The sequence below is a fragment of the Drosophila rhopaloa genome, unplaced genomic scaffold, assembly GCF_018152115.1.
Source record: "Drosophila rhopaloa isolate 14029-0021.01 unplaced genomic scaffold, ASM1815211v1 contig_178, whole genome shotgun sequence".
Taxonomy (NCBI): domain Eukaryota; kingdom Metazoa; phylum Arthropoda; class Insecta; order Diptera; family Drosophilidae; genus Drosophila; species Drosophila rhopaloa.
This window is the reverse complement of record NW_025335059.1, coordinates 11390636-11417050: the sequence shown is the minus strand read 5'-3', so window position 1 is coordinate 11417050 and position 26415 is coordinate 11390636. Positions and strand designations below refer to the sequence as shown.

Sequence of the window (26415 nt, the reverse complement as noted above, 5' to 3'; positions counted from 1 at the left end):
ACAAATTGAGACTGGTCGCCGCTCAGGTCATTAATCAAAAACGTTATATCGAAAAATTAGCGATATTTTTCAAGAGAGTCTCTCAGTAAGCACCGCAAAAATCAGCATGAAACGAAGGTCAACCGTCGAGATGCTTAAGACTTGCCACAAGAATGCCCAGGGATGCGGAAGTGATTACTTTCTGGTATCTCCAAAAATGCCAAAAGGCTTTATGTGGGGCTTTTTCTGTCACCCCTTCACGTGAATTATGAAGAGCTTTTCCCAGTTCGTGTGGGGATTGGCAGAATTTTCAATTTTCCTCCACTTATTAAGCTTTAATGGGAATGGCGTTTCGATGTATCTTAGCTCATTGAAAATTTAAGTGACAAGTTGACGAAAAAACATGAGTGGTGTTTCAGTTCATATATACTTTTTATATTGAATTTAAAGAAGAGAAGGCTAACATATGATTTAAAAAGTAGCAGTTTAGCTTAGATCATAAAAAAATTATAAATACTTTAAATAAATGTGTGAACATTTTTCTATAATATCATTGTTAATTAGTTTAAGTCATTCGAAGGGTGTAAACATATTTACCTCGAATTAAAAATACATTGTTTACTCTTGTTGATCATTTAGAATTTTCAGAATTTAATTCATATGCAGACAAACAAAATGGCTGTTTCGTTCTCAATTTGCAAGTGTTAAAAGCTGACAGAGATTGTGGAGTGGCAATGCATAATCAGGCTGTCATGAAAACGAGCAGTATGAAATATTGGGGGAAATATATAAATTAGCATAACAAATACCAAAAGGAACTCACTTCAATTTAATAATAAATTGTATCTTAAATGGGACAATTTTTTTTTAGGATTTCTTTGCTTTCAATGGGAAGTAAATATAATTTGGAGGTTTCCCGGGCGACTTCCCTAAGCTTTTTACCCGAAAACAAATTCATAAGCGAATATATATGTAAATGCTGTGTATTTGCATATAACTTACGGGACAGAATGAACAATTTCTGGGGCACCGGCACCCCAAACTTGAAGATTGAAAGGAGCCCACATAGGCTTCCTACGACATGAGTTCCTTCCCTGCTTTCCTCATTCATAATAAATGCATTGCAATTTCCCAACACCCCAAAAACAGTTTGTTCTTTTTGGGCTCTGCACAAATTTTCCGTTTAGGCAAGCATAAAAATTGAAAATCAATTCGTTTGCAACCATCGCAGCATGCAAAAAAACAAAGAGATAACGTGAACAACATATTTTGCGGTGGCACTTTTTCACATTTTGTTGGTTACAAGGAAAAACGTTTGAACTTTTTGCGGCTTGTAAACAAATGTTGCTGTTACAAAAAGTGGCTTCATGATTTATGCGGTTGCAGATGCTTTATTTCATTGTGGCTTATTTATTGAGTTGCAGTTTTATTGAAACTATTGGAAAACGAACTTAAATAAGTTGATTGCGGTTTTTTCTGCAACCTATTTAATTAATGAATTCTTAAAGACTTGCTCTACAGAAAATCCACCTAGTAATCACGTAGTCCGTTACCAAATCTCTTTCAGCACTTCAATAGTTCCTTAGGCGACTTTGCCCCCATATTTGCCTAGCACTTTAAGCTAGAAAAAAAGGACCTCTGTCCTCTGTTCCCACATAATCTTTCTCCCATCTGGCGGAATGTGGGTCAACATCTGCAGAGGCGCAAAGCATATTTATTTACTTGTTTGTGTTTGAGCAGGCCCAAACATACATCGACTATTGTACGGCACTCAGACGGTTCGGTATTGTTATTGTTTGCTCAGATTCTGTTGACAGACAAGTCCTAGAGGGCCTATACTATGTTAATGAACAGTAATCTGGCCAGCTTAAATTATGGAGGTCCTGGGGGAGATGGCGCTTGAAAGTTTGTGGAGCATTTGACAATGAGACAAATCAAATTGGGGTTAACGCATCAATTGCTTGGCTTTGCCTCCGTACCCCCAAACCCCCTTTTCATCTTATTTGCCATGACAACCCACAATTTTGGACAGTCATAGCTCCCTCCCATTTTTCGTTATACTCCACCAACCCATCAAATATTATGGCGCAGTCAGTCAGTCAGTCGCATTTTCATTGACTTATTTATGGGCCGTAATGAGAAAATGTGAGTCTAGTAATTGATACCACTGGGGGTAACAACAAAACAAATGTAAATTGTACATCAAATGGTTTTCTCGCCCCATAAACATTGTTATTGCATCAGATGATTTGTAGGAAAATACAACTGTTAACTTTTGATTGATTTTCAGAAAATGTTATACGACATATTGCGTTGTGTCAAATTATGTTTGAATCATCTTAAATTCTTATTATTTGACTTTTCCAACACCATTATTTAAAAACATTGGTTTTATAAGAAACAAAATGAAAAATTATATTTGATATTTAAATAATTTTAAAAATGCTTTCACTATTAAATTAATTTAAAAACTTTTAAAAATCAGGATTCAATAAAACCACTCTTAACTTTTTTTTGCATTCAAGTGCATTGAAAGTTGACTTAAAACTAGAAGAATAAGCCATCAGGCTCCCAGTTAATTTGTAGTCATATTTAAAAACTAAATTCATGTTATTTTGAAAATTTTAATGATAAATTCATTCAGTGATAAGTTTAATATCCATTAAATAATATACAAATTTATATATGCATTATAAAATTAAGTTGAAACTAGAAGAATAAACCATCAGGCTCCCATTTAATTCGCAGTCGTATTTACAAACTCAATTTATGTTATTTTAAAAATTTAAATGAAGTTCAGAAAGTTGTACGATAAATGCATTCAGTGATGAACAAGTTTAATCTTTGCCATTAGATAATATATAAATTTATAAATTCAGGTTTCCATAAAACCACAATCAGCTCTTAGTAAAAAGTGCATTAAAAAGTTGAGTTGAAACTAGAATAAGCCATCTGGTTCCCAGTTATTTCGCAGTAATTTGTACAAGCTCAACCCATGTTATTTGAAAATTTAAATGAAGCACCAGAAAGTTTTTAATGCAGCATTGGGTAAAATGAAAATGTTCTCGCAATATTATCAAACGTATTTCTTCTTACCAAAATTGTTTTATCGCAGACAAAAGCCATCAAAGTTTTTCCTCCTTTGCACGTCGGCATTTCAACCGCTATCGTAAACTTTTCTGACTTGTTTATTTGCAAACAATTTGCCTATTTGCTTATGGTTTCTGCCTGATTAAACATGCCAAACACACACAGCCACGTAAGTATGCAATGCGAAACGATAACTTTTTGAAATGCTATCAAGTGCCCTTTTTTGAGGAAAACTCGTGGGCCTGGCTTGTGGTTTTAAGCCATCTCAGCTTGGCGTGTGATATCTTTCTATCAATAAAAAAAGGGGAAAACGAACTGAAGTGTCACATCATCGGGTGACCTTGGCAACCATTTGACTTCTTGTCTTGCCAAACAAAAAACTTTTATTCTTGTGTCAAGTCAGGTTTATTTGCTTAAGTTGGGAAAAAATGAGAAGGAAACGTTTTCGTGTTTTTTTCTTATTTGCAGGACTCTGTGCTAAATCCGAAAACTAAAATGTTGGGGAAACACAAACCACATCGTTTGTTTAATCAAATTGAAACCACTTAACAGATGCCAGTGAAACAATTTTAATTAAATTCGAGAGCCAAATTTAAAAGACCTCTTGGCTGCAATTCAATTTGAAATTCCTTGAATGGTGTCCAATAAAATTCCCAGCCAAATGTGACAGGCAAAGGAAAGAGGACCCTAAATATGCGGCCAAAGTGCCAGAAAGAAAAATTGCAGCACCTGAGAAAATGCCTAAAAGATTGCCTAATTTAAATCCCAATTACATTTATTTTTCCTCTTCTGCGGAAATTGAATTAAAATGTTGCTGTTTTTCTTTCAATTTATCTCTGATTTTTTTAGGATGAAATTTAATTTAAAGCGTTTGTACAATCTGCGTTCCCCATGAATTTAAGATACTTTTATTTAAGTACAATTTAATTCAAAACAAGACAAGTGGTGTGCTTAGGGAAAATTACTTAATAAGAAATAACAATAGCTAAGGAAAAATAAAGATTTATATCAACTAAAATTTTTTAAAGTCTTTTTTTATTAATACTTAAAAAGCTTCCACAACTTAATTAAACAGGTGTTCATCACAAATTTAAATTAAAAAAGATTTTATTTTAAAACTTGATGTAACTTGACAAAGTCACATAATCTTATTAAAGGAAATTGCTTGCTCACAATTTCCTAAAAAGCCCGCTTTCATCTGAAAATTTTAATGAAGCAGAAAATTTGTGGGCGCAGAACATTCTCCATTGACTTTAAAATTTAATATTTCGCTTTCATTTATCAAAGCTCCTTTGGCTTTTCACTTAATAAGGAGAAGAGCACTAAAGAAAAAGTTCGAAAACGAAGCAAGTTTATTTGGCTTACCTGACTGCTTGTCTCGCCTCATAAATGTGCACTTTATTTTTATTACAAATTAAACACAACAACGGCTTTCAGCCCGTTCTCATTTTCCACCCACTTGGATGTAAGCCGCTTTCCAGGAGATTTTTCTGCTGTTTTCGGTCGGTTGGAATCCTCGTATGTGTAGAGACACATTTCTTTCGCGTTGACAGTTGGCATTAAAATGAGCGCCCATAAATATTATTAGCTGCTCTCGCTTTCCCACATTTTCCTTTTTCCCTCCCGCTTTTCCCACTGCGAGAGAGTGACAAGCAGCTTTGGATAAATTTCTTTTACTTTTTTCTTCATGCCATTTTTAAATATGTTGCCTGAGGGAGGAAAATTTGTTTTGTTTGCCCTGACCGTTTTTTTCCAGTTGGATTTCATTTGCTTGGTTTTTGTTTCGGCTTTCCTTTTTTCCGAGGATGCTACTTTTCAGGCTAAACATATGTCGGCTCATTATCCTTTTTATAAGCTACGCTTCTGGGTGCTTATATAAAGCTGATAAAAGAAGTGGGCGGCAAAAGGACGCCTCAAAACTATTTATAGCTTGACAGGACAAAAGTGCCAAAGGTCTGTTTACTTTGAAAATTGTCCCGCACGACAGGAAAATTTCAATTTTTCCCCCTCAGCTTCATTAAATAAATTGGGATGAAAATCTCTGTCAAATTAAGTTCAAGCCCAGCCAGTAGGAACAAATATTTATGTTGTGCCATTTACTTAAATTTTACTTAAAGCTTGAACTCTCATTTAAAAGCGTAGGCCTGACCAAAATACATTTGCTTTCAACACATTTTCTGGGACATTTGCGGTTTTCGTTGTGTTGTGGCTAACAAAAACAAGAACAGGGAATTTAGCCTGAAAATACGTAGCTTGTTCTTTTTTTTTGGCACAAATGCTTTTTGGTACTCATGTGCGATAGCGGTTTTAGTTTTAGTTGTTTCTGTTGTTTCGACAGTGTAAATATTGGCGGAGGAAAAATGGCTGAGCCCTTGTTCTGTTTATAAATCTTTTCCGTTATTTGCACTTTGGCGCATCAACTTAAATTAAAAGGAAAATAAAATGCTGAAAAGGAAAACAAGGGACGCTAAGATGTGCCCAGCCATAAAATCAAGTTTTCTATAGATGCTCCTGGTCTTTTCCTTGTTCCCTCCTAATGTCCTTTTCCACTAGGATTTGGTCCTGCGTCCAGTTCAGTGTGTGTTTCATTCGTTTTACTGTCAACGGTGATTAGTTGGACTTAGTGTGGGTCGCTTCCCTAAATAGAAGTGTGTGTTTGTTTGTTTATTTATTTCGCAGCGTCTGTTTGTCTTTTTCTCGCCCTGCTTAAGCATTTAATTTTGTTTCAGCGCTTACGGTGAATGAAAAATTTAATTCAAGTCAAGCCGCTTAAATGTCCTTGGGGACACTTCGCTATTATTTTAGGTCTCTTTAGTCTTTTTGCGGGCTTTTTGGTCATGAGATTTGGCTTTGCTTTAATTTATTTACTTGATTTGGCCTAATTTAAGTACTTTTTCTTTGCATTATTAAGGGGGTATACTTTTCATTTTCAAAAAATCGAAAATTTTTTTGCTTTATCTTAAAGAACAACTTCTTAAGAATATTTCCCAAAATTTTCATAGAGATTTGAGCTGTAGAAAAAGTTACAGCGCTCCTAGCCGCGCGCCCGTCCCCGCCCAAACCCAAACTGAAACTTAAACGCGAATATCTCGAAATGGTTTTTTAAAAATGACTTTGCGGTGATATGGATTGTCGAAAAACACTGAACCGATTTTCTTCAAATTTTTTAAATGTTTGTAATGAATTTTATTAGTACTTGAACGATCGTTTTTCATGTAAAAATTTTTATTTCGCCGAAATAAATAGTTTTGTAAGAATTTTTGCGTCCAAAAACGTCATTTTTGCATTAAACGTTCCCGTATGCACAAAAAAAATTTTTTTAAACGTTCGTTCAAGTACAGGATACTACTTTAAACTAATGAAATATTTTTATTTTTCGGTATCAGTTGACCCATTTGTCCTGGGGAATTATCACCGCAAGGCTCTTTAAAAAAAGGCGCCTAAGGAAACAGCCACACCTTAAAAACTATTAAATATTTTTTCAAAAATTTTTGCATAAACATTGTCAACAATCTAAACTTTCAGAAAATATAATCATTCATTTAATAAAAACAATAGTTACATACATAAAAAAAACCAAACTTTACTATTTTTTTCGACAAAAAAAGGTATATACCCCCTTAATGCAGAACATGGTCACGTATAAATGTTGAACAGAATTTAATAATTAAAAAAGATTTACTCACAACAATATACATTTAAACAGGTAGGTGAATTTAAGGTCATTTAGTTTTAAAGTTAACAAGAATTTTATTTAATACTCAATAAAATATGTTTTAATGCAAATTAATTGTATTTTTATGCTCTTACTCTGATAAAACCAGACTTCCACATTTTTCCAAAAGCCCTTAATCTGTTTCACACATTTTTCTTTGTCGAAATTTAAATCAAGCGCAAATTCATGACTTCAAAATTACGCCAAGGAAGCATGGTGCTCGATCCCAAATATAAATATACGTGTTTGCCCCGCTAATTATTCATAATTGAAATAAGTCAACTGCTTAAAATTTCACAAAAAGTTTATCCCACCTAAGGGAGTTTGGCGCTTGTATTTGTTTTTGCTGTGTTTATGCGGGGTTATTTTTCATGGCACAAAGTAGAGGCTGCGGGCATAATACGGTTAACAAGCGGCGGGTTAACTTTTCGGCTTAGCATAAATTATTCCCGACTGTTCCGAACGGAAGTCAAGTTCCTCTCTGCGCCATTTTCCCCCGCGAGTCCTGTGATGTGGCAGGCACGCATCTTCATTAAAAACCTACACGATGGAAATTAATGAGCTCCAAACGTGGCCTTGTCGCCCCCCTCGCCTTTCATACCCCTAGTCACTCATCAGATTGGCAATAAACGGAATGCCGACACGTGAGACAAATGCATATGAGTTTAGAGACCCTTTAATGGGCCCACTGGCAGTCGAGCGGCTAAATAGAGGGCGGTCTAGCTATTAGCATGACAGACGCAGACACAGACACCGGTCCGCACAGGATGTGTTTGCTTTTACCCTTGGCTGATATCAAATTAGCGCCCAGTCGGCAACAGCGCCGGGCACTCACATTACATCCTGTTTGGGCCAACGCTGCGTATACGTAATTCAATAGAGGCACACGCTGCGTATGCACAATGTCCATGCACCTAACAATTTCGTTTTCTCGGTTCGCCCGGTGCAGAGAAACTTTTAATGGGATTTCGCTCTACAAAATCGCATTTGCTCACTCAAAGTTGACAAAGTATTGCTTTAACTCTTTTAAGTTGGCTCCTTGCCTTTCGCGGACTTTCTTGTTTACCTTTTCCAATTAAATCCAAGGACCCGTGGCGAAAAGTTTCAAGTGCTAATTTTTTTCGTCAACATAAATCAGAAGGTAATGTGTTGTTTACAGAGAGGAGGAAAATATTAAGGTTGGAAAAAATTACTCAAAGACTATAAAATTTTAAGAAATCAATGGTATCCAAACTATTTTTATAGTTTAATAAATAATAATAGTAGACATGGCAAATCTTGGTTAATCGGCTCAAATAAACAAAATCAAATTCAATTAAATAAGTTTCTCGAACAGCATTGGAAACTAATTTAGAGTAATTTATATAGCTCACACCTTCTTCAATCAGATATACACTGTCTTATTTTCCATGAACTTTTGTATACTATGTTTATTCTTTTCCAACTTTATCCATTATCTGGAACTATACTTTTCTTAAAAAAACTTTTCTAGTCATGGTGCAGAGATCTATATTCAATCCTATTCGCCTGCAGATTGACTTTAGTTTTCATCAAGTTTCTAAGCTTCTATGGATCCAATGCCAACCCTGGCAAACTCGTACCTTGAAATGAGCCCACAACTTGCAAATTCACGGACTTCATTTCCGTTTTCGAATAGAGTGGGGAAATTTCATTTTCTGCCACACTGATTGGGTCAGGACACGGGCCTCGACTTTGCCACTTTTCCTGCCAATTCGTCCATCTTTGCTGTGCTGTGTAACAGGTGCAGACGAATACGGTGGGAAAACTGTGGAAAAGGATGGAAATGGTGATGGAGGCACCAGGTGAAAATGCGTGTATTTTGGCAGCTTGTTGAGTGTTTCGCTTTAGCCGCTTACGATTGTTGCCCCGGCAACTCGGCCCTTGTCTCTCTCCCATTCGTAATCTCTGGTTGATTGCCTTTTAATTAGTTGGAAGCTGATTATGCAAATCTTGCCACAACAACAACAACTGCCATAAACAGCATATATGCCAGTGATATATGGTATCGATTTAGCTAAGATTGTGCTATGCACAGGAGTTTGAAAAGTTTTATGGCCCTGCCAAGTCAGGCGTTAATGTTTAATGCTACAGTTAAACCTTGGTGTTAGTAATCACAAATGTAACAGATATTTAAAGAAAAAAACATTTTCATTTTTTGCATTTTTTCAAATTTATATAATATTTTTTTTTTTTTTAATGACTTGGATTAATTTTGTAATACAATTTCTTAATATTAAAATAAGTAATAACTTAAAGTTGAAATAAGAAAACTTAATTATGTAAAATGCCGTCTAACTGTAGAAAACGTCTATTAATAATCTTATTATTATTAGAAATAAAAAAACCCGTGAAGTAACTATCAACATGCTGAAATATTAACATACGGCAACAATTATCAGATTTGTTTGTGTAATATACAGGTATAGGGTAGGATAATTAATCGTATTAAAGAAAACATTACTTTACAAAATGTCTGAAGCCATTGAATTCAGTGTAGCCCGTATTTGAGCTTCCTCCAACCGCTCACATTGGTCTTGTCTCTTGATTTATGTATATTTAATAATTCAGACTTTATCACACTGAGCAGAAGAAACTTCCTCCAGAGCCAGGCCTGTTTCTGCCACAATTTCAGCCACAAGCCACCCAGAACTCACTTACTCATGTGACTGAACATAAAAATTCTGTATTCCACTTGGCTGCCGACTGGCTGTGAAAGAGGCAGACACAGTGGACGCAGAGAGAGATGGCAAGAGAGTGGGTGGGAGTGCGAAAAGAAATATCACTTACAGACATGAAAATGCAAATTAGAATGAGATATGCAGCAGTCCAGCTGGGAAACTGGGTGGATGACATCTGTGGACCACAGAAACCAAAAGGGAAAGCCGAGGAAAACTTTAACACGAAAGCTAAAGGCCTAAAGCCCAAATCAAGAATGAATTATTGGTCAGAGCCCACTGCAGGCCATCATTTTAGCCAGCGCGCAGATTATTAGCCATAGCTTAAGGGAATAAGGCGGGAAAATGGTTTGGGGCAAGAGCAAAAGTTTCTGAAATGGTTTTGGCCAAGTTTTCTCACAGATTTCCTTTGTGTTCTTGCGATTTTTGGCGCACATTATCTGCACGTGCGTCATGTGATTTATGCAATGAACAGCGAAATATTTGAATAATTACATTATTGCAGGAATCAATGAACAGTGATGACTTCTAAAGAAGAATTGGTTCTGTACATTGTATATACTGCTTGTGGAATATTTTAATTTTAATTTGCCTAGAAAAGCTATTCAAAGTCATATTTAATCGTAATATTTATTATCAAATTGAGTATATTAAAAGAACATAAATAGTAAGAGTTTAAGACTTTAAGTTTCTGCACTCCAAAAACTGCCCTCCATTGGGTAAAACTCAATTTTCAATCTGTCACTTCCCAGGTTAACAAGCTCGGCCTTATACAAGAGAAGTATGAAATACACTTTAATTTCCTGAACTTATTTCTCCTCGAGCATTTTTCAATAACAAATTGTTTTCATTCAGTTGCTGTCAATCAAAAAGTGTCGAAAACATTTCAATAAGCCGAGTTCCTGTCACCTGTTGCTGCAAGGTGAGATTGAGTGGCCATGTCAGCAGTTTAACAGTTCACTGAGCACACACGTAATACCTGAGAGGGACGGAAAGATACAATCAGACAGAGAGAGAGCGATGGGAAAAGGACATCTCAAGTGTCAAATGTGCTGAACTAGAAAAGTTCCAATAAAGATGAAAACCAAAAGGGCAGGGGATTCGAAATTGAATTTGCCTGAGGAGAATTTTCCCTTCTCACATTTTCAGGCAACCACTGTTGTGTGTGTGCAGAGGCCAAAAGCTGTTAAATTTTAACGTTTTTGCCTTCAGGCAATTTGCATGCCTGTGGTTAAAGTGCTTATCATTATAATCAACACCAAAGCGACAAAATTCATGCAAATGGTATGAGTCTAACACAAGTCGAAGATTTTTGTACACTCTTCGGTTACTGTAAATCATTGCAGTGATTTTTTAAAAATATGTAAAAAATTATAAGTTTTTTTCAAGGTGAGAAAATAGTAAAAGGTAAGAAAATAATAAAATTAAGCAATTGCTTTAAAAATTTTGTTTTATTACATCCTGTAATAATCACTTTTATTTAAAGAAGGGTTTTTTTTTATAGAAAATAACACATTGCTCAAGGTATGATAAAAAATACAATCAATTTTTTTATCAGTAAAGTGAGATTTATTTACTCTTCAGGAAATTCTTATATTTTCTCGTTGAGAAAAACAATAATTTTGGAGTCTTAATAACTCCTAAAGAAAATATTTCATCAACAGCTTCAACAAAATAAATAATAATAAATTGCAAAATTTTAAAAAAAATTCGAAAATAATTTACGTAAGTGTTACCGTGATACGCAATTTGTGTGTTTAAAGCACTGCAACCTTTGTAAGCAAACACTGATTCCTAAACATATCAACATGCTGAAAAAACCGGAAAAGTGCTTCACATTATTCGCTCACGTGCCAGAGTGAGGGCATTTCATTGTTATGAGTATTGTTGATGCGACAAGCTCATTTTACGTTTATTAACTTGACAACCAAATGTGCGGTGGTAAAAGGAGAGGACTTTTCAAGTGTATGTAACTCCCTTTGATATCCAAAATATATTTCGTTTATTTTTGGACTCACAGCGGGATTGACTAGAGCGAAGCTCGATTGTTGCATTGGCAACCAGAACCATGACCCCCATGATATGGAACTTACTTACCCAATTCCACCCGCATGTTGCCTTAATTACTATTCACTCTTTTTATATTTACTTCATTTCCTGTGTTTGCTTGCCACTTGCCGATTTGTTTATTTCCCCCTGCTTGATTAGCTTAATCGGACTTGCTACTGATTAGGTTATGATAGGCAAACGACTGCGCTTGTCATCAATTATTGACAGTCGATAAAAGTTTGAGGCTATTTTTAGACATACATATGAAGCACGTGTCCTGTCTATAAATGTAAAAGAAAATTTTGTTATTTATATACATACCTAAAAAATATTTAATTTCCATTCCATGAAAAAAGATAAATTGGCTTACTGAATAAATGAAAAATTTTTGCTTTTATAAAATAGGAAAAACAAAGTTTTCTAAACACAAGTTTTACCCCATAATTCAAGGGGTTTGACTGCATTTCCGCCCTTAAAACTGTCAGGCAAACATATATAGCATGTGTGGATATATGAACCCATATTCGGTCGCCCCCAACTGACATTACATTTATCAGGATTTTTTGACTGTCTGCGCAAACCCTTTGGTCCTGTGTCACGCCTCCTTTGAAATCGTATTAAACTTTCACGGCATTTTCTATTTGTTTTCATTTTCCCCTTTTCAGTTTTTTTCCTTTTCATTTTGTTTTGTTTGTTGCGGCTTTTGGCAAATTCCACCGCTTCAACGCGCGGGGAAATCCCAAAGAAAAACAACGAGAACAGGAAAACAATAAAAATTGAAAAGACTTTTCTCGCCCTGAAACTCATTTGCATAGAATTTTGCTTGGCTAAACCAAAATACAATTTCCCCCACGCCGAATCTTTGAATGATTTGCTCTTTAAAGCCTACTTTACTTTTCCTTATATTCATTCCCTTATTTTATGTATTTTTGATGGGGCACATAAAACTATTTATGAAATGCCGAATAAGAACTTTTTTTATACCATATGCGCCATATATGCGATTTTTTGGATTGCACTTTGGTCTGACCATCTCTTATGTTTTATGGCCAGGACTTTGTTTTTATGGGATTTCCGCTGCCCCAACTTTCTTCTACATGCACAAGTAGAATCAGCCGCCTCGTAAACGTTAAAGTTACCAAAAAAAAAGAAGACCTTAATGGTGTGGGATGGAATGCTTTCAGCGTCATATTAAATAAATCAATAGGGGAGCTGATAAATCACAGTTCCGCTCATTGATTAGCTAACGATGCGCCTATAATTTCTCGGTATGTGGGAAAAAATGTGTTATACGGAAAATTGAATTAGCTTGGTTTTTAGGTTTTGAAGGGAGAAACGCGAAAGAAACAAATTTACGATTCTGACTAAAATTAATTAAAAGCGTTTTGAATTTACCTAAAATACACAGTTCACAATCTTTTGATCTTAATGAATTTTTACAAGTTAATATTAATATTAATATTTATTAATATATTTATATTTATAAAACTCCTTGGTTTTTTATTTGAACATTTTGTTGCAAAATCTTATTTTTTTAAGACTAAACTGATGAATAGTCTGTAAGAGATTCTTTAGGGTCTATATTAATTTTTCATGCTAAATAAATCAAGTTAATTTTAGCAGCTTACCAAACGCTGTTGGCTCCAAATTCTCTCACACTTTTGTCGGCTTTCTGAGTTTCTTAAATATTTAATGTGGCACGTTTCTTAAACTTCGCTTTGTGTCGCCTCGCGGGTCGCGTCTTTGGACACATTCACATGTACATATTGTATATGTTCTGATGATATTATTCTTTTTATTTACGACATTTAATTTTATATTTATGTACTTTGATTTTCATTACACGATGCGGATTTGCGGGCCGCTTAACCTGCTTAAAAACAAGAGAAATGGGAATGTGGGGATGAACAAGGAATTCGTATTAAGGGCTCGCGTTGCCCATATAATTCGGTTTTATTTGATTTGATTTCATTTTTTGCCGCGTGTTTTTATTTCCGTTTGGTTTTAGCGGGATTTGAACGTCTGCGGGCAGGAAATAATCTGATGTGAGGGCGTGTCGACGAAATTATTGCCAGGATAAATGAATCTCGGCTCGTCATATAAAGTGATTCAGTTTTCGTTGCTTGAATACGGAAATTTCTTGAAAGCTTTTCAATTAAATTGCCTGAAAAATTCATGCGCTTAGCATAGCTTGAGGGACTCTCGCCATGCCTTTTTTCACTTTGCTCCCACACTTTGCAGCAGGTCCTTGCTCGAGGCCTCAGCAATGCATAACAAATTTAAACAGCAAATTAGCCCTTGCTTTTCTTGATTGGAGGTATTAATACCCTAACTTTTACTTTCATTAAGTTAAATAAAAATGTTCATATCTTAAAAAATCTTTTATCATTATACCCTTGCAGAGGGTATTATAATTTTGGTCAAAAGTGTGCAACGCAGTGAAGGAGACATCTCCGACCCTATAAAGTATATATATTCTTGATCAGGATCACCTCCTGAGTTGATATAGCCATGTCCGTCTGTCCGTCTGTCCGTCTGTCCGTCTGTCCGTCTGTCCGTCTGTCCGTCTGTCCGTCTGTCTGTCCGTCTGTCTGTTTCTACGCGAACTAGTCTCTCAGTTTTAAAGATATCGAATTGAAACTTTGCACACACCCTTCTTTCCTTTGCACGCAGTATATAAGTCGGAACGGCCGGGATCGGCCGACTATATCCTATAGCTGCCATATAACTGATTGATCGGAAATGCCATAACTCTGCTGTTTGTTAAGTTAGGAAGTTGGGACTTTCTATGGGTTTTATATTTGGCCAATCAATCCGACGTACCAAATTTCATAAGGATCGGCCGACTATATCTTATAGCTGCCATATAACTGATTGATCGGAAATGCCATAACTTTGGTGTTTGTAAAGTTAGGAAGTTGGGATTTTCTATGGGTTTTATATTTGGCCAATTAATCCGACCTACCAAATTTCATAAGGATCGGCCGACTATATCTTATAGCTGCCATATAACTGATTGATCGGAAATGCCATAACTTTGGTGTTTGTTAAGTTAGGAAGTTGGGATTTTCTATGGGTTTTATTTTTGCCTAATCAATCCGACATATCAAATTTCATAAGGATCGGCCGACTATATTCTATAGCTGCCATATAACTGAACGATTGGAAATGATATAACTTTGGTGCTTTTAAAGTTAGGAAGTTGGGATTTTTTATGAGTATTAAGAATGCATTATGAATGATTTTGGAGAATATAATTTGCAGAATATTCTGCAAGGGTATTTCAACTTCGGCTCCGCCCGAAGTTAGCTTTCCTTTCTTGTTTTATGATAATCTTTTACCAATTGTTTGATCCTAGTTTTTTTTTTGTTTTATATGACAACGCAGGCATAATATATCCTGATATTTCTTTTGTAGAGTTTGGTTATTAAGAAAAATACCTATGTAAAAGTAAATTTTGTCAATTAGGAGAAAGTGAAATTAAAAACACATTTTCTATCAAAAATATATTATTCTATTATTCAACTCTTGATCTCCTGCAACGCAAACTTTTAGTCAAGTTGAAGCAACCCATTGTAAGTGAATACTGAGGACCACGCTTCTACTGCTGAGTTATTTCATTAAAATTTTGGTTCGTTCTGTAAGAACTTGTGAGCCTTTTCCGCTACTGTCTTCGCTCCTAGCGTTGTTCACTTGAATTAATTACGCAATTTAACTGGTTTTCCGTGCAAATCGCATTATAAAGTGGTTTTTGATGTTGCCCCTTAGAGGATTTTGTTGCGGCAGGTGCAACTGGAAAAAAGTTATGCCAATGTTCGAGTTGGTCTACGCGCCGTATACTTAATACCACAGCAAAGCGTTTATGGAACACATTTATTAAAATTGTGTAAAGCGCGTAGGGGAATAATTAACATAATTTATTATTGCCAAGCTTTTGGAAAATTAATTTAAGTCTTATTAAATATTTACATTGCTGGCGTTTCTGGCTTTAATTAAAGGTTTTTTCCTTAAAGTTTTTCCTTTTTACTGTTTACAAAGAAAGTAATTATACAAATTGTACTTTTTTGTCACGAGGTTATTAGTTTAGTTTAAGTTAATTCAAAATTAAATTAATTTAGTTTTACCAATTTAAACTCTAAAGAAGTAAATGTCCTATCAAATATGATTTATTATTTTTAAAATTCAATATGTTGGAGGTCTTTTTACATTTAATAGAAATGATTCGTTTTATTAATTAAACGTCGACTTTTTAATAATTAAAAGTTCATTTTACTTTAAAATTCATTAATATTTTTAGAGTAAAATATGTATTGCTTTGATTTTATGTTGTTGATAAAATAAAGTGGATACTTTTTTTTTAAATTATTTTTCTTTTAAATTATTATTTTTGACTATTATTTTTTAAAAGATTTTTTAGTTGTTCGCTCTTTAATATTTTAAAGAAAATACATTATTAATAAAATCCATTGTAATTATTGTTTTCGTTTATTTTATTATTTATGTAATTACTTTATTTTGCCTTCTATATTTAAAACCGTTTTAAGAAACTTCAAATTATTTTTGAACTGATCACTATTTTGAAGCTCAGAAGAGATGCGCGAGGACAACCGACTGCCGCCAAAGGCGAATAGTAAATGTCAGGTCTGTTTCTTGTCCTGGCGATAGTCGGGACATAGTTGGTGCGACTAGTTGCCACTCGCTGGTGAGTTATTAAAAAGTCAACAACTGACAACGACAACGACAAGGGAACGCACTTTGAATATTTTCCGAGGACACGAAGGATGTGAGTTCCGAGTACAAGGCACGCAGCTCGGAGTTCGGAGCCCAACGAAACCGCACGCAACGTGCAACAGCCGCCAACTGATGGGCTTCATCTGCCATTGCCAGGCAGTCACCCACACAGATAGCCCAAAGCACAAACACCCACACACACACATAGCCACAGTCGCACACTCACACAGATACTCGGCGTTTGTTGATAACGGTTTTCGAATTTCGAATTCGCGTCGTCAGCTGCTGCCGCGTATGTTTTTGCTGCTCCTGCTGCTGCTGTGGCTCCTTTTTGTATACAAACAGTGGCTAAGCATCCTCCGGCGCGCACCACCCACAGCAGCCACCCAAACACGAACCCACGCACCACCCACAGCGGCAACCACGTTCACCATGTTGCATGTTCGGCGTATGCTAACGCATGCGCCGCCCTGTTGGCAACACTTTTTACACGGTATAAGCCATGTAAAGGCGTATTTAGTAATTCGTTTCAAAATATACATTTTTATATATTTTAACACAAAAGTATTTGTATATTAATATTTACAATTATTACAATTTAATATATTTACAATTATTATTATATAATGAAAACAAAAGCTTTCTTTACACAGACTTACATTAAAATCAAGCAATTATACAAATTTGTTTTATTTTATTTATTATTAGTTAGTTATAAATTGCAATTTCAACTAACTTAAAGCATGGTAAACATTTTGAATCATTTGATATTATCATGTTTGCAACTGGTTCAACGTGTCGTATGAGTGTTATGATTTTTAAAAATATTTGTATAATTTTTGAAAAAAGTATTTACCTATGATACGCAATTAAATTTAATTTAATACTAAAATATGTAATTGATTTTCCCTTAATTTGGCCTAATTTATATTTTCTTCTTGGTAATTAAAATTTGGGTTTTATATTACAAAATTCCATATGTATTTTAACATATACAAATGCAAAACGGTTAATAATGGAAATATTTTCGTCGAGATCATTAGCAATCACTTATTTCCAGCTGTCTTAGCTGCTTGTGCCGCATAAACGCAATCAACGCAACCTCGACGCTGTGTGGAAGCTCCTTTCGTTGTTATCTTTATTGTCCTGCAATATTTCGACAGCGGTTGTTTTGGAGGGAAATGGTTGGCTTTGGTGGGGGTGTCATGACATAAATTAGTCACATTTGACTTGGACGTCCAACTTAACCTTAAGTCGGTTAAGTTGAATTCCCACCCACATCCTTATTCGTGAGCTGGCTGACTGGTATTCACGTGCCCAGCGATGGTCGGTAATGAATTATGGCCAAGTTTTTAATTAAGCTCTTTATGGCGTGGTCAAGGCGCCTGGCCCTATTTTTGTATTCCTGTTTTACTCTTCTACTCAATGAAACTGCGTTTTTTGGATATTAGTTAAAGATAAGTCTGAATTATAATTTAATTATGTTTTTTGAGACTTGGTCTAAAATCTTTTGTACTATACTACTATACTATACAAAAATAAAATTTAATTTACATATTGCTGCATTACTTTAAAATTAAATAACATCAAGCCGGCAAAACATAAAATAGGAAACAGAAACAGGCCAATATATGTTAAAAAGTAAATAAACATAAGAGTTATTACATTTCGCAAAATGAAACCATTTATATAGATTTAAATTTTTGCCGAAAATGCAAGAAATTTAATTGAATCATAAATGTTGGCAACGGACCAAAACATTTGTCCTTGACACAACAATTTTCCAAAATATTTTTGTTATTTCACTGCCCACAGATAAACCAGTAAATGTGCGGCAGTGTGGCTATTATAAACTGCAACTGTAAATGTGAATCCTTGTGACAATTGTCGCTGCAGGAAATTGCAAAACTAACTAAAAACGAAAGGAAGAGGGTGAAAATGAGAGGGTGAAAGTGAGAGGATAGAACAAGTGAGCAAAATGCAAGCCAAAATGATTTACAGTTAGCTAGCTCCAGCAAGGATATGTCATAAACATAAAAGCTGAAATTCTTGATGTTGTTCTTGTGCCATTGTGTCTGTTATCAATGGATGTTTATCAAGGACACAAAGAGCAAATCGCTTCAAAGACATTCAAAGCAGACGGAACAGTAAACAAGAGTGTGAGGGAGATGAATAATAATAATATTAATGTCCTTTGACCTTGTGAGCCACAGAGAAAGTCATTTGATGTTGGCGCCCCACCTGGTAGCAACATTAAAGATTTATTTTCGTTCAATTTAAAATATTTTCGAGATGAACAAGGTTCTTTAAAGGTAAAAATTCTTAAAGCTAATATGATATTGATATTTGCGGTCACTCAATTGACCCAGTTATCCTCGACCCATCCCTCTTTCTATTGGTAAATGATTGCCTGTTCTTCACACTTTTCAATTAATAAACATAAAAACGAAAAGGACGAACTGAAACTGAAGGCGACAGAGAAATTGCGTGTCCATCTTGTAGTTTTAATTGAGGTTAAGTGAGCGGACATTAAATTGTTTATAGAGCAAGGTTACGACGAACTGTTCAAATTTCTGTGAAATATTGCTTTTTATGCGAAAACTGAATGAAATTGAAGGTGAACTCTGACGGTGGACTATTATGGTCTTAATAGACATCACGAACGGGATCAAGGTGAGATTGGTATTCAATCCAAATCAAAAAGGGAAGTTATCCTTTTAAAAAAAGTAATTCATAAAAAAATAATATGTTTTTTGCTTATTAAATATTTTTATTTTTTTGAATATATTGTTTTGAAATTTAAAGTGTGAAACAAATTTTTTAATAATTTACAAGCCAAAGAAAATTTAAAAATAACCAATGATTAAAAAAATGAAAACCCTTTTAGACATAACATATCCTTGCATAAAATTATACAAAATAATTAAAATGTAATGTAATAGAATTTCAAATCTTGTTTAGAAAATTTGAATGACCAATTCTTACATTTTGAAATTCCCGCTCTGATTCCCATTATGGTATTTTCGTTTCAGCTGGCAATGACCCTTACGTTATTTGCTTACGTTATTTTATAAGCGATAAATAACTGGCGCCTGTTTTAAATTATTTTTTTTTAATTTTAAGTAAACATCAAGACATTCAGTTGAGTAGATAATGTTCTAATGTTTACTATTTTGAATATGGTTTTAAAAAAATAATACAAATTATTTCAACTTTATGTTAATTTGTTACCATTTTTAAAATCATAATCATCTATTAAAAAAAATTAAGATATGTTTCAAAATTCGAAATAGATTTTAATTTTTTATATATATAATTTTACGTTATATTTTTAAGTTACTTTTATATGCAAGTAATGTTGAAATTAAGGCAGGTATATTAGGCCGCTCCTCGCACGGTCACGCTGTCTACCTGGGTGCTCTCTCTTTTCGCTCTCTCCGCTTTCCTCTCTGCGCAAACTCCCACTCTGCAGCGCAACAACAAGAACTCTCCCGGGTGCCCATGGCTTTTCTTTTTGTTTTCGAATTCTTTTTCAGTTATTCGTCTTGTTTCGTGTGGCCAACAACAGCGACTGCTGTGGCTCTAAGGTGATTTTATTTCCGAGATCGGGGGACAATATCATTTACAGTTGTGCGCGTGCCAATTTCAAAATTACTCCCACCTACACACACCCGCAAATACGATTGCAAACAAACATCGTTATCAGCGGTTTTTTGCATTGCACTTTGCATTTTTCAATTGGCGCCAAGCGGACGCCTTGGAAACATACAATTCACACTACCTGCTGGAAAAGTGATAAACGCGAAACATAAACAAAAAGCGGCGATAAGCGTTATTAGTCTTATCAATGCGCCGGCCGCATGAAACTACAAAAAATGATTACAACAAAGTTCGAATTCCTGGCGCTACTCTCTCTCTCTTTCGCTCACCTCAGAGTGCAGCAAAAACAAAATTATCAAGTTTAAAACTTGTTGAGCGGGTTGAAAAAATCAACAAAAAAATATAAACATCTATATTAAAAAACAATAACAAAAAGGGGCCTAAGAAGAAAAAAACTATACCAACAATGGTGAACAATTTTTAATGCTCTCTCTTTCTCATCAGCACTGCCACTGACCTTTATTTGACTTTTAGCTGCCGCTCTGGCAATGAAAAAAAATATCTCTGCCTGCCACACACAAACACACATTCACTTGGGGTCTCTCAGCTGCTTAGTGTTATTGTTGTTGTTCTTGGAGTTGTGTTGCAGCAGCGCGTGTATGTGGGTGCGAGTAAGATAGCACGAGAGCCTTTTCACGTCTTTCTAATTCAATTGAATAAAAATTATCAAGTGTAAGAAGTCGTCGTTTGTTCAATTGATAGAATTCGTGCCAAGAGGTTTTCCTCACTTTTACTTTTTCTCACATTCTTTCGTTAATTGTTTTCACACAAAAATTCTGAGTGTAAAGTGCGAATGAGAGAAGTGCAATTGAGTGGAAGTTATACAGATCTCTTTTCCTCTTCCGGATAACACGCCCTCTAGCGGCTTCAAGTGGATAAAATCCTGACAATGTGATAAGATACAAAGATACATTTATAAAACCAATATCTGCCATAAAAATTGTTCGAGAAATAGATAACTGTGTTACAATACTTGACCTTTGAAAGTTTTCAGAATTGAATACAAAGGTGATTCTAATGAACAGCAATATTCGGATTCCAATTTATTATTCGGATTATTATTTATTTATATACTGCCATCTCAGTTTATTTAAAGTTCACAATACAATTACTTTCAATTATAGAGAGCAGGTGTTAATGAAAAAGTTCAAGTTAGAGTAATTTAGCAGTTATTTATTAATCAATCCAGATTAGATAGTTAGTGGCTGTGTTAACTGTTATTATTATCTTGAGAAATTTACTTATTTTAGGGATCCCTAAAATCGCTGTTTGTCAAGGTCATACTGGACAATATCCAATTAAAAATTCAACACCCACCCCAACACATGTGTTTTGAATTAAACTGAAAACGTGTCAGTTGTAAATTAAATATTTGGGTTTAATTTAGTGAACTTACACATTTTTTAAACAATGAAATAAATTATTTAAAGGCTAGGTAATTAAATATACCATTAAAAAATAAACAAAATTGTAGAGCTATGTTCACAAAAATGTAAAGAAAGTATGTAGCCAAACTGTACTAAATGAGTATCTGGCGCTAACAGCCTTTTTCCTCTCATTTTGTGACGCTGGCAATGAAAACATTTGCCAAGTTTTCCTGTATACATATAGAGCGGAAAAATTGGCAAACTCATCTTGGTCCGATGATGTCAAATATTTCCGACATCTGAAAATAGACCTTTGGTTTATGGACAGCCCAATGTGCGTTCACCTATACGTATAGAGTAGGCAAGTACATAAATGACCGAGTGTCAGGGACATGGGCGATGTCGCATAGCGGGGCTTATCAGCCCATAAACTGCACCGATGCAACTGCATTCGGCTGATAGTGGATCGATCGCACCTCGTTGCGTGGTGATGCAACAAATGCCGGCGTGTGATGACAATGACCAGACCAACAACGACAACAGCAATAGCGGTCGTTGCACCTGGAGAAATTAGTCGGTCTTAAGCTAGGTTGTTGTAAATTAATTTGAATTTGTTTTTACCAAATAAGCCGTAGCTCAAGAAGTGATTCAAAGTGACAAGCATATAAACTTTTTAGAATAATGTTGTGTTTTTGTTCAATAATAATTTAGTTATATGTATATTCCTACATAGACTTCCTTTTTCATATACAATCGAATTCTTGAGTGTTATACTTTAGTTTCATAATTTAAATTATGTTCAATTTTGAGAATGTAGTAAAAAAGTCATGTGTAAATTAATTATGGGACTATAATTTATTTTATTTTCAACGATATAGAAGGTTATATATTTTGGCTTGATTCGTATTTTTATGGTCGAAGGTAAAGTTATTTTTCTGCATGTACGAGTGTAAAGCGATAAGGAATCGCAGCTTGTAATGTGTGTCAAGCCGGCAGCTAAATTTAGGTGACACTATCAGTCCGCAACGAGAGCCTCAGCGGAGAGGTTCAGCTATAGATCAGCGGCGCCTAGATTAAAGCAGTGCTCAGCATATCAAGAAGATGCGCAGGCAGCAGTCCTATCGCTTTGAGGACAATGAGTCCACCTCCTATGCCCTGAGGGTGGGGAATTAATACGCAAAAACGCAATGAGGAATATTCAAACACTAATTGTTCTTATTTCTTCCTGTCTTTCAGATGAATCGTCGCTTTTCGAGAGTGGAGTCCGGGGCGGACCTGAAGGATTACTTTGATCGGGGAGACATCGCCTCCCGGGAGAATCGATGGAACTTCGAGGTGGCATGGGAGGTGGCCAACAAGGTGGGCGGCATTTACACGGTGATCCGGTCAAAGGCCTATGTCTCCACCGAGGAGATGGGCGAGCAGCTGTGCATGATGGGTCCCTACAAGGAGCACTGTGCCCGCACCGAAATGGAGGAGATGGAATTCCCCAGGGGAAATCCCCTACTAGATGCTGTGAACTCTATGCGATCGCGGGGCTATAAAATCCACACTGGTCGCTGGCTGGTCGATGGAAATCCCCAACTAATCCTTTTCGATATTGGATCCGCCGCCTGGAAGTTGGACCAGTTTAAATCGGAGATGTGGGAGAAGTGCCACATAGGAATACCTCACTTGGATATTGAAACCAACGATGCCATTATCCTGGGCTTCATGATTGCCGAGTTCCTGGAGGAGTTCCGCAATTTGGCCGTGACCTATTCCCAAAACAACGAGCTAAGTGCCCCCAGGGTTGTGGCCCATTTCCATGAGTGGCAAGCTGGCGTTGCACTAATCGTCCTACGCACTCGCCAGGTGGAGATTGCCACTGTTTTCACCACTCATGCCACATTGTTGGGTCGTTACTTGTGCGCAGGCAATACCGATTTCTACAATAATCTAGATAAGTTCGCCGTGGACGAGGAGGCCGGCAAGCGCCAGATTTACCACCGCTATTGCCTGGAACGAGGCGCCACCAACTTGGCTCACGTGTTCACCACCGTCTCGGAGATTACGGGCTACGAGGCGGAGCATCTGCTCAAGCGCAAGCCGGACATCATCACGCCGAACGGTTTGAATGTAAAGAAGTTTTCGGCCATCCACGAGTTCCAGAATTTGCACGCCGTTGCCAAGGAGAAGATCAACGAATTCGTACGAGGACATTTCTACGGGTGAGTTTTGTTAAATTACTATTATGTTAATATTGAATCGATAGTCGTTTATATTATTGTTTATTGATAAAAAAAACCCACCGAATCCAAGCTTATAAAAATAACCAGGCAAATAGTATTTTCTATACTCAATGTTATGCGGAAATGTATTTAATCTTCAATGTAGACTTGTACACCCTTGAATAAAGGTTAATCGATCGAAACATGACTATCTGTAATATTCATGCATGATTATATGATTTTAAATGAATAGTAAATCAATGCTGGCATGAGATAATTACAAAATTATTGCAATCTGATTATATTGGAAGATTACAATTTAACATTAACCATAAACTATATTTTTAGAAAATAAATGTGAAATAACCCTTTTATTTAATTTGCCTAGCACAGTTAGTAACCACATTATTTAATCCCAATAGCCACATTGACTTTGATTTGGACAAGACCCTGTACTTCTTTATCGCCGGTCGCTACGAGTTTGGTAACAAGGGAGCCGATATCTTCATCGAGGCACTGGCTCGTTTGAATGCGATGCTGAAACACGAGAAGCCGGACACCACGGTGGTGGCCTTCCTGATCTTCCCCACCAAGACGAACAACTTCAACGTGGACTCGCTGAGGGGACATGCCGTGATCAAGCAGCTGCGAGATACGATCAACAACGTGCAGCAGGAGGTGGGCAAGCGGATGTTCGACACTTGCCTGAGGGGCAACATCCCCAACGCCGATGATCTGCTGCAGAAGGAGGATCTGGTCAAGATCAAGCGCTGTATGTTCGCCATGCAGCGCGATTCGATGCCGCCGGTTACCACGCACAATGTGGCGGATGACTGGAACGACCCGGTTCTGTCGTCCATCCGTCGCTGTCATCTGTTCAACTCGCGTCACGATCGTGTCAAGATGGTCTTCCATCCGGAGTTCCTCACGTCCACTAACCCTCTGTTCGGAATCGACTACGAGGAGTTCGTCCGTGGCTGCCACTTGGGTGTCTTCCCCTCGTACTACGAGCCCTGGGGATACACTCCCGCCGAGTGCACGGTGATGGGAATTCCCAGCGTGACCACCAATCTGTCCGGATTCGGTTGTTTCATGGAGGAGCACATCAGTGACCCCAAGTCCTACGGCATCTACATCGTGGATCGTCGCTATATTGGACTGGAGAACAGTGTCCAGCAGCTATCCAGCTTCATGATGGAGTTCTCGCGGTTGAACCGCCGCCAGCGCATCATCCAGCGTAATCGCACGGAGCGCCTTAGTGATCTGCTCGACTGGCGCACCCTGGGCATTGTTAGTATCTTATAGGCTAGTCCCATTGCCAATTGTTTTATATGTTACTGAAAGCTCTCTCTTCATTTTGTTACATAATAACACTGACCTTATTTTATTTGCTTTTGCAGTACTACAGACAGGCCAGGGTTAAGGCCTTGCAGGCTGTTTACCCGGACTATGTGGATGAGTTGACTCTCTACGGATCGCGCAACAATTTGATCTTCTCGCGACCTCACAGCGAACCGCCCAGCCCAACTTCATCGCGTAAGTGGGAGGAAGAAGAGTGTGATCGCTAGAAATTTGAATATTCTAAATTATAATTCAATCTTTCTACTGTTTATGCCTTTTTAAATTCTGTTGTCGTACTTTTACAAGACAAGTTTTTGATTGTTGACTATTTTGGTACAGTTTTAAATAAAACAGCTGTTGGACATTCCACTTTTACTTTATTTCTACATATCTCTGACTAGTCATCAGAGTTTTTAATACATTTTTCGCGTCTGCTTTGAACTGTGAAAAGGTACCTTTTTAAAATATAATCCAGGTCTAAAAGTAAGCAGTGTATTATTTAAATTAGTGCAATATATGCAATTTTATAATATATACTGATAAGAACCTGAAAAAATCATTGAATACTTTTAGACAACTAAAATAAAGCAACTAATAACCGGTAGCTAAAGCCCTTAAATTAAAACTAAATCTATTTAAAAATGTATCAAACTCAAAAAATAGTTCATGATTAGGCGCACACTATTGTTAAACATATAATTGCATGATCTAATATTCTTTTTACCATTAGGTCACACCACACCAGCTCCATCGGTGCACGGTTCGGATGACGAGGACTCCGTGGATGAGGAAACCGAACTCAAGGAATTGGGCATCAAGTAGAGCTCTACGCCTTTAAAATTGTAGCGGACAAACCAACTAAAATCAACACACGCGCAATATTACCATAAGTTCTAGTAGTCTTGTTCCACTATTGTTCATCGAGAAAAATGTAAGGGGCAGAGCAGACGATCGGGAGCCCCGCACAGAAGCCTACGAAACTATCTACCTGCAATTGAAATGCCAGAACAAATGTTTTCACATCAAATCAAATTATTAATATTATGTATGCTTAGATCGCAAGCGTAAGCATTCGAGCAGGACGAATCCAGATTTTATTAAACGTTGTATAGTCTATAAGGAGAATGAGGTCTCCCCGCCCTTTTACCCTGCTCCATACCCTGCCTATCAAATAAATCGTTATTTAAAGTACACTCACTTGGCCTGGATCTAAATTGCACTAACATAAAAGCTGATAAGTTATCGGGATTATATAAGGAAAAACAATTTTATTTCTGGTTCTCAGTGAGGAATTTATAAGTGGGACGACAGAAAAGGTTTTCCTTTTATATTTTTAATCAGCCATAAAAAGTCTTCCCTTTGATACTGTCAATGATAGCATTTATATTTTTACAACAACCAGACAAAAGACAATACTTTGCCAAACTGCAACTGAAAATTAGCGATGAAAATAACTTCTTAGTTTTTTCCTTTACTTGATATTGCATTCTTTATTAGATATTGGTTTCGGTGGTTAACATGAATAACACAACAATTCAATTGAGAACAGAATTATTCAGTTTGTAAATAACGATTAC

General features: G+C 36.2%; 2 protein-coding genes across 4 annotated transcripts in view; one reads left to right on the top strand and one right to left on the bottom strand.

The window, feature by feature from the left end:
• The window catches only part of LOC108053298 (soluble guanylate cyclase 88E), a 43222-nt gene extending 26851 nt beyond the window's left edge, over positions 1-16371 (bottom strand). For both annotated transcript variants that reach the window (XM_044459217.1, XM_044459218.1), the window contains exons 1-2: positions 16284-16371; positions 13158-13399 (exon numbers count right to left, since the gene is read on the bottom strand). The gene's annotated coding sequence lies outside the window, so the exon portion shown is untranslated. The remainder of the gene's footprint in view (positions 1-13157; positions 13400-16283) is intronic.
• Positions 16372-19721: 3350 nt separating this feature from the next.
• Positions 19722-26035, top strand: LOC108047453 (glycogen [starch] synthase). 2 transcript variants are annotated; one of them, XM_017127644.2, is made up of 5 exons: positions 19722-19847; positions 22524-23497; positions 23920-24787; positions 24898-25033; positions 25569-26035. In XM_017127644.2, exons 2-5 carry the CDS (start codon positions 22524-22526, stop codon positions 25658-25660), a joined length of 2070 nt encoding a protein of 689 aa, XP_016983133.1. In that variant the 5' UTR covers positions 19722-19847; the 3' UTR covers positions 25661-26035. The 2 variants fall into 2 exon arrangements, with proteins under 2 accessions (XP_016983133.1, XP_016983132.1); XM_017127643.2 differs by lacking the exon at positions 19722-19847 and adding an exon at positions 22311-22448.
• Positions 26036-26415: the final 380 nt, after the last annotated feature.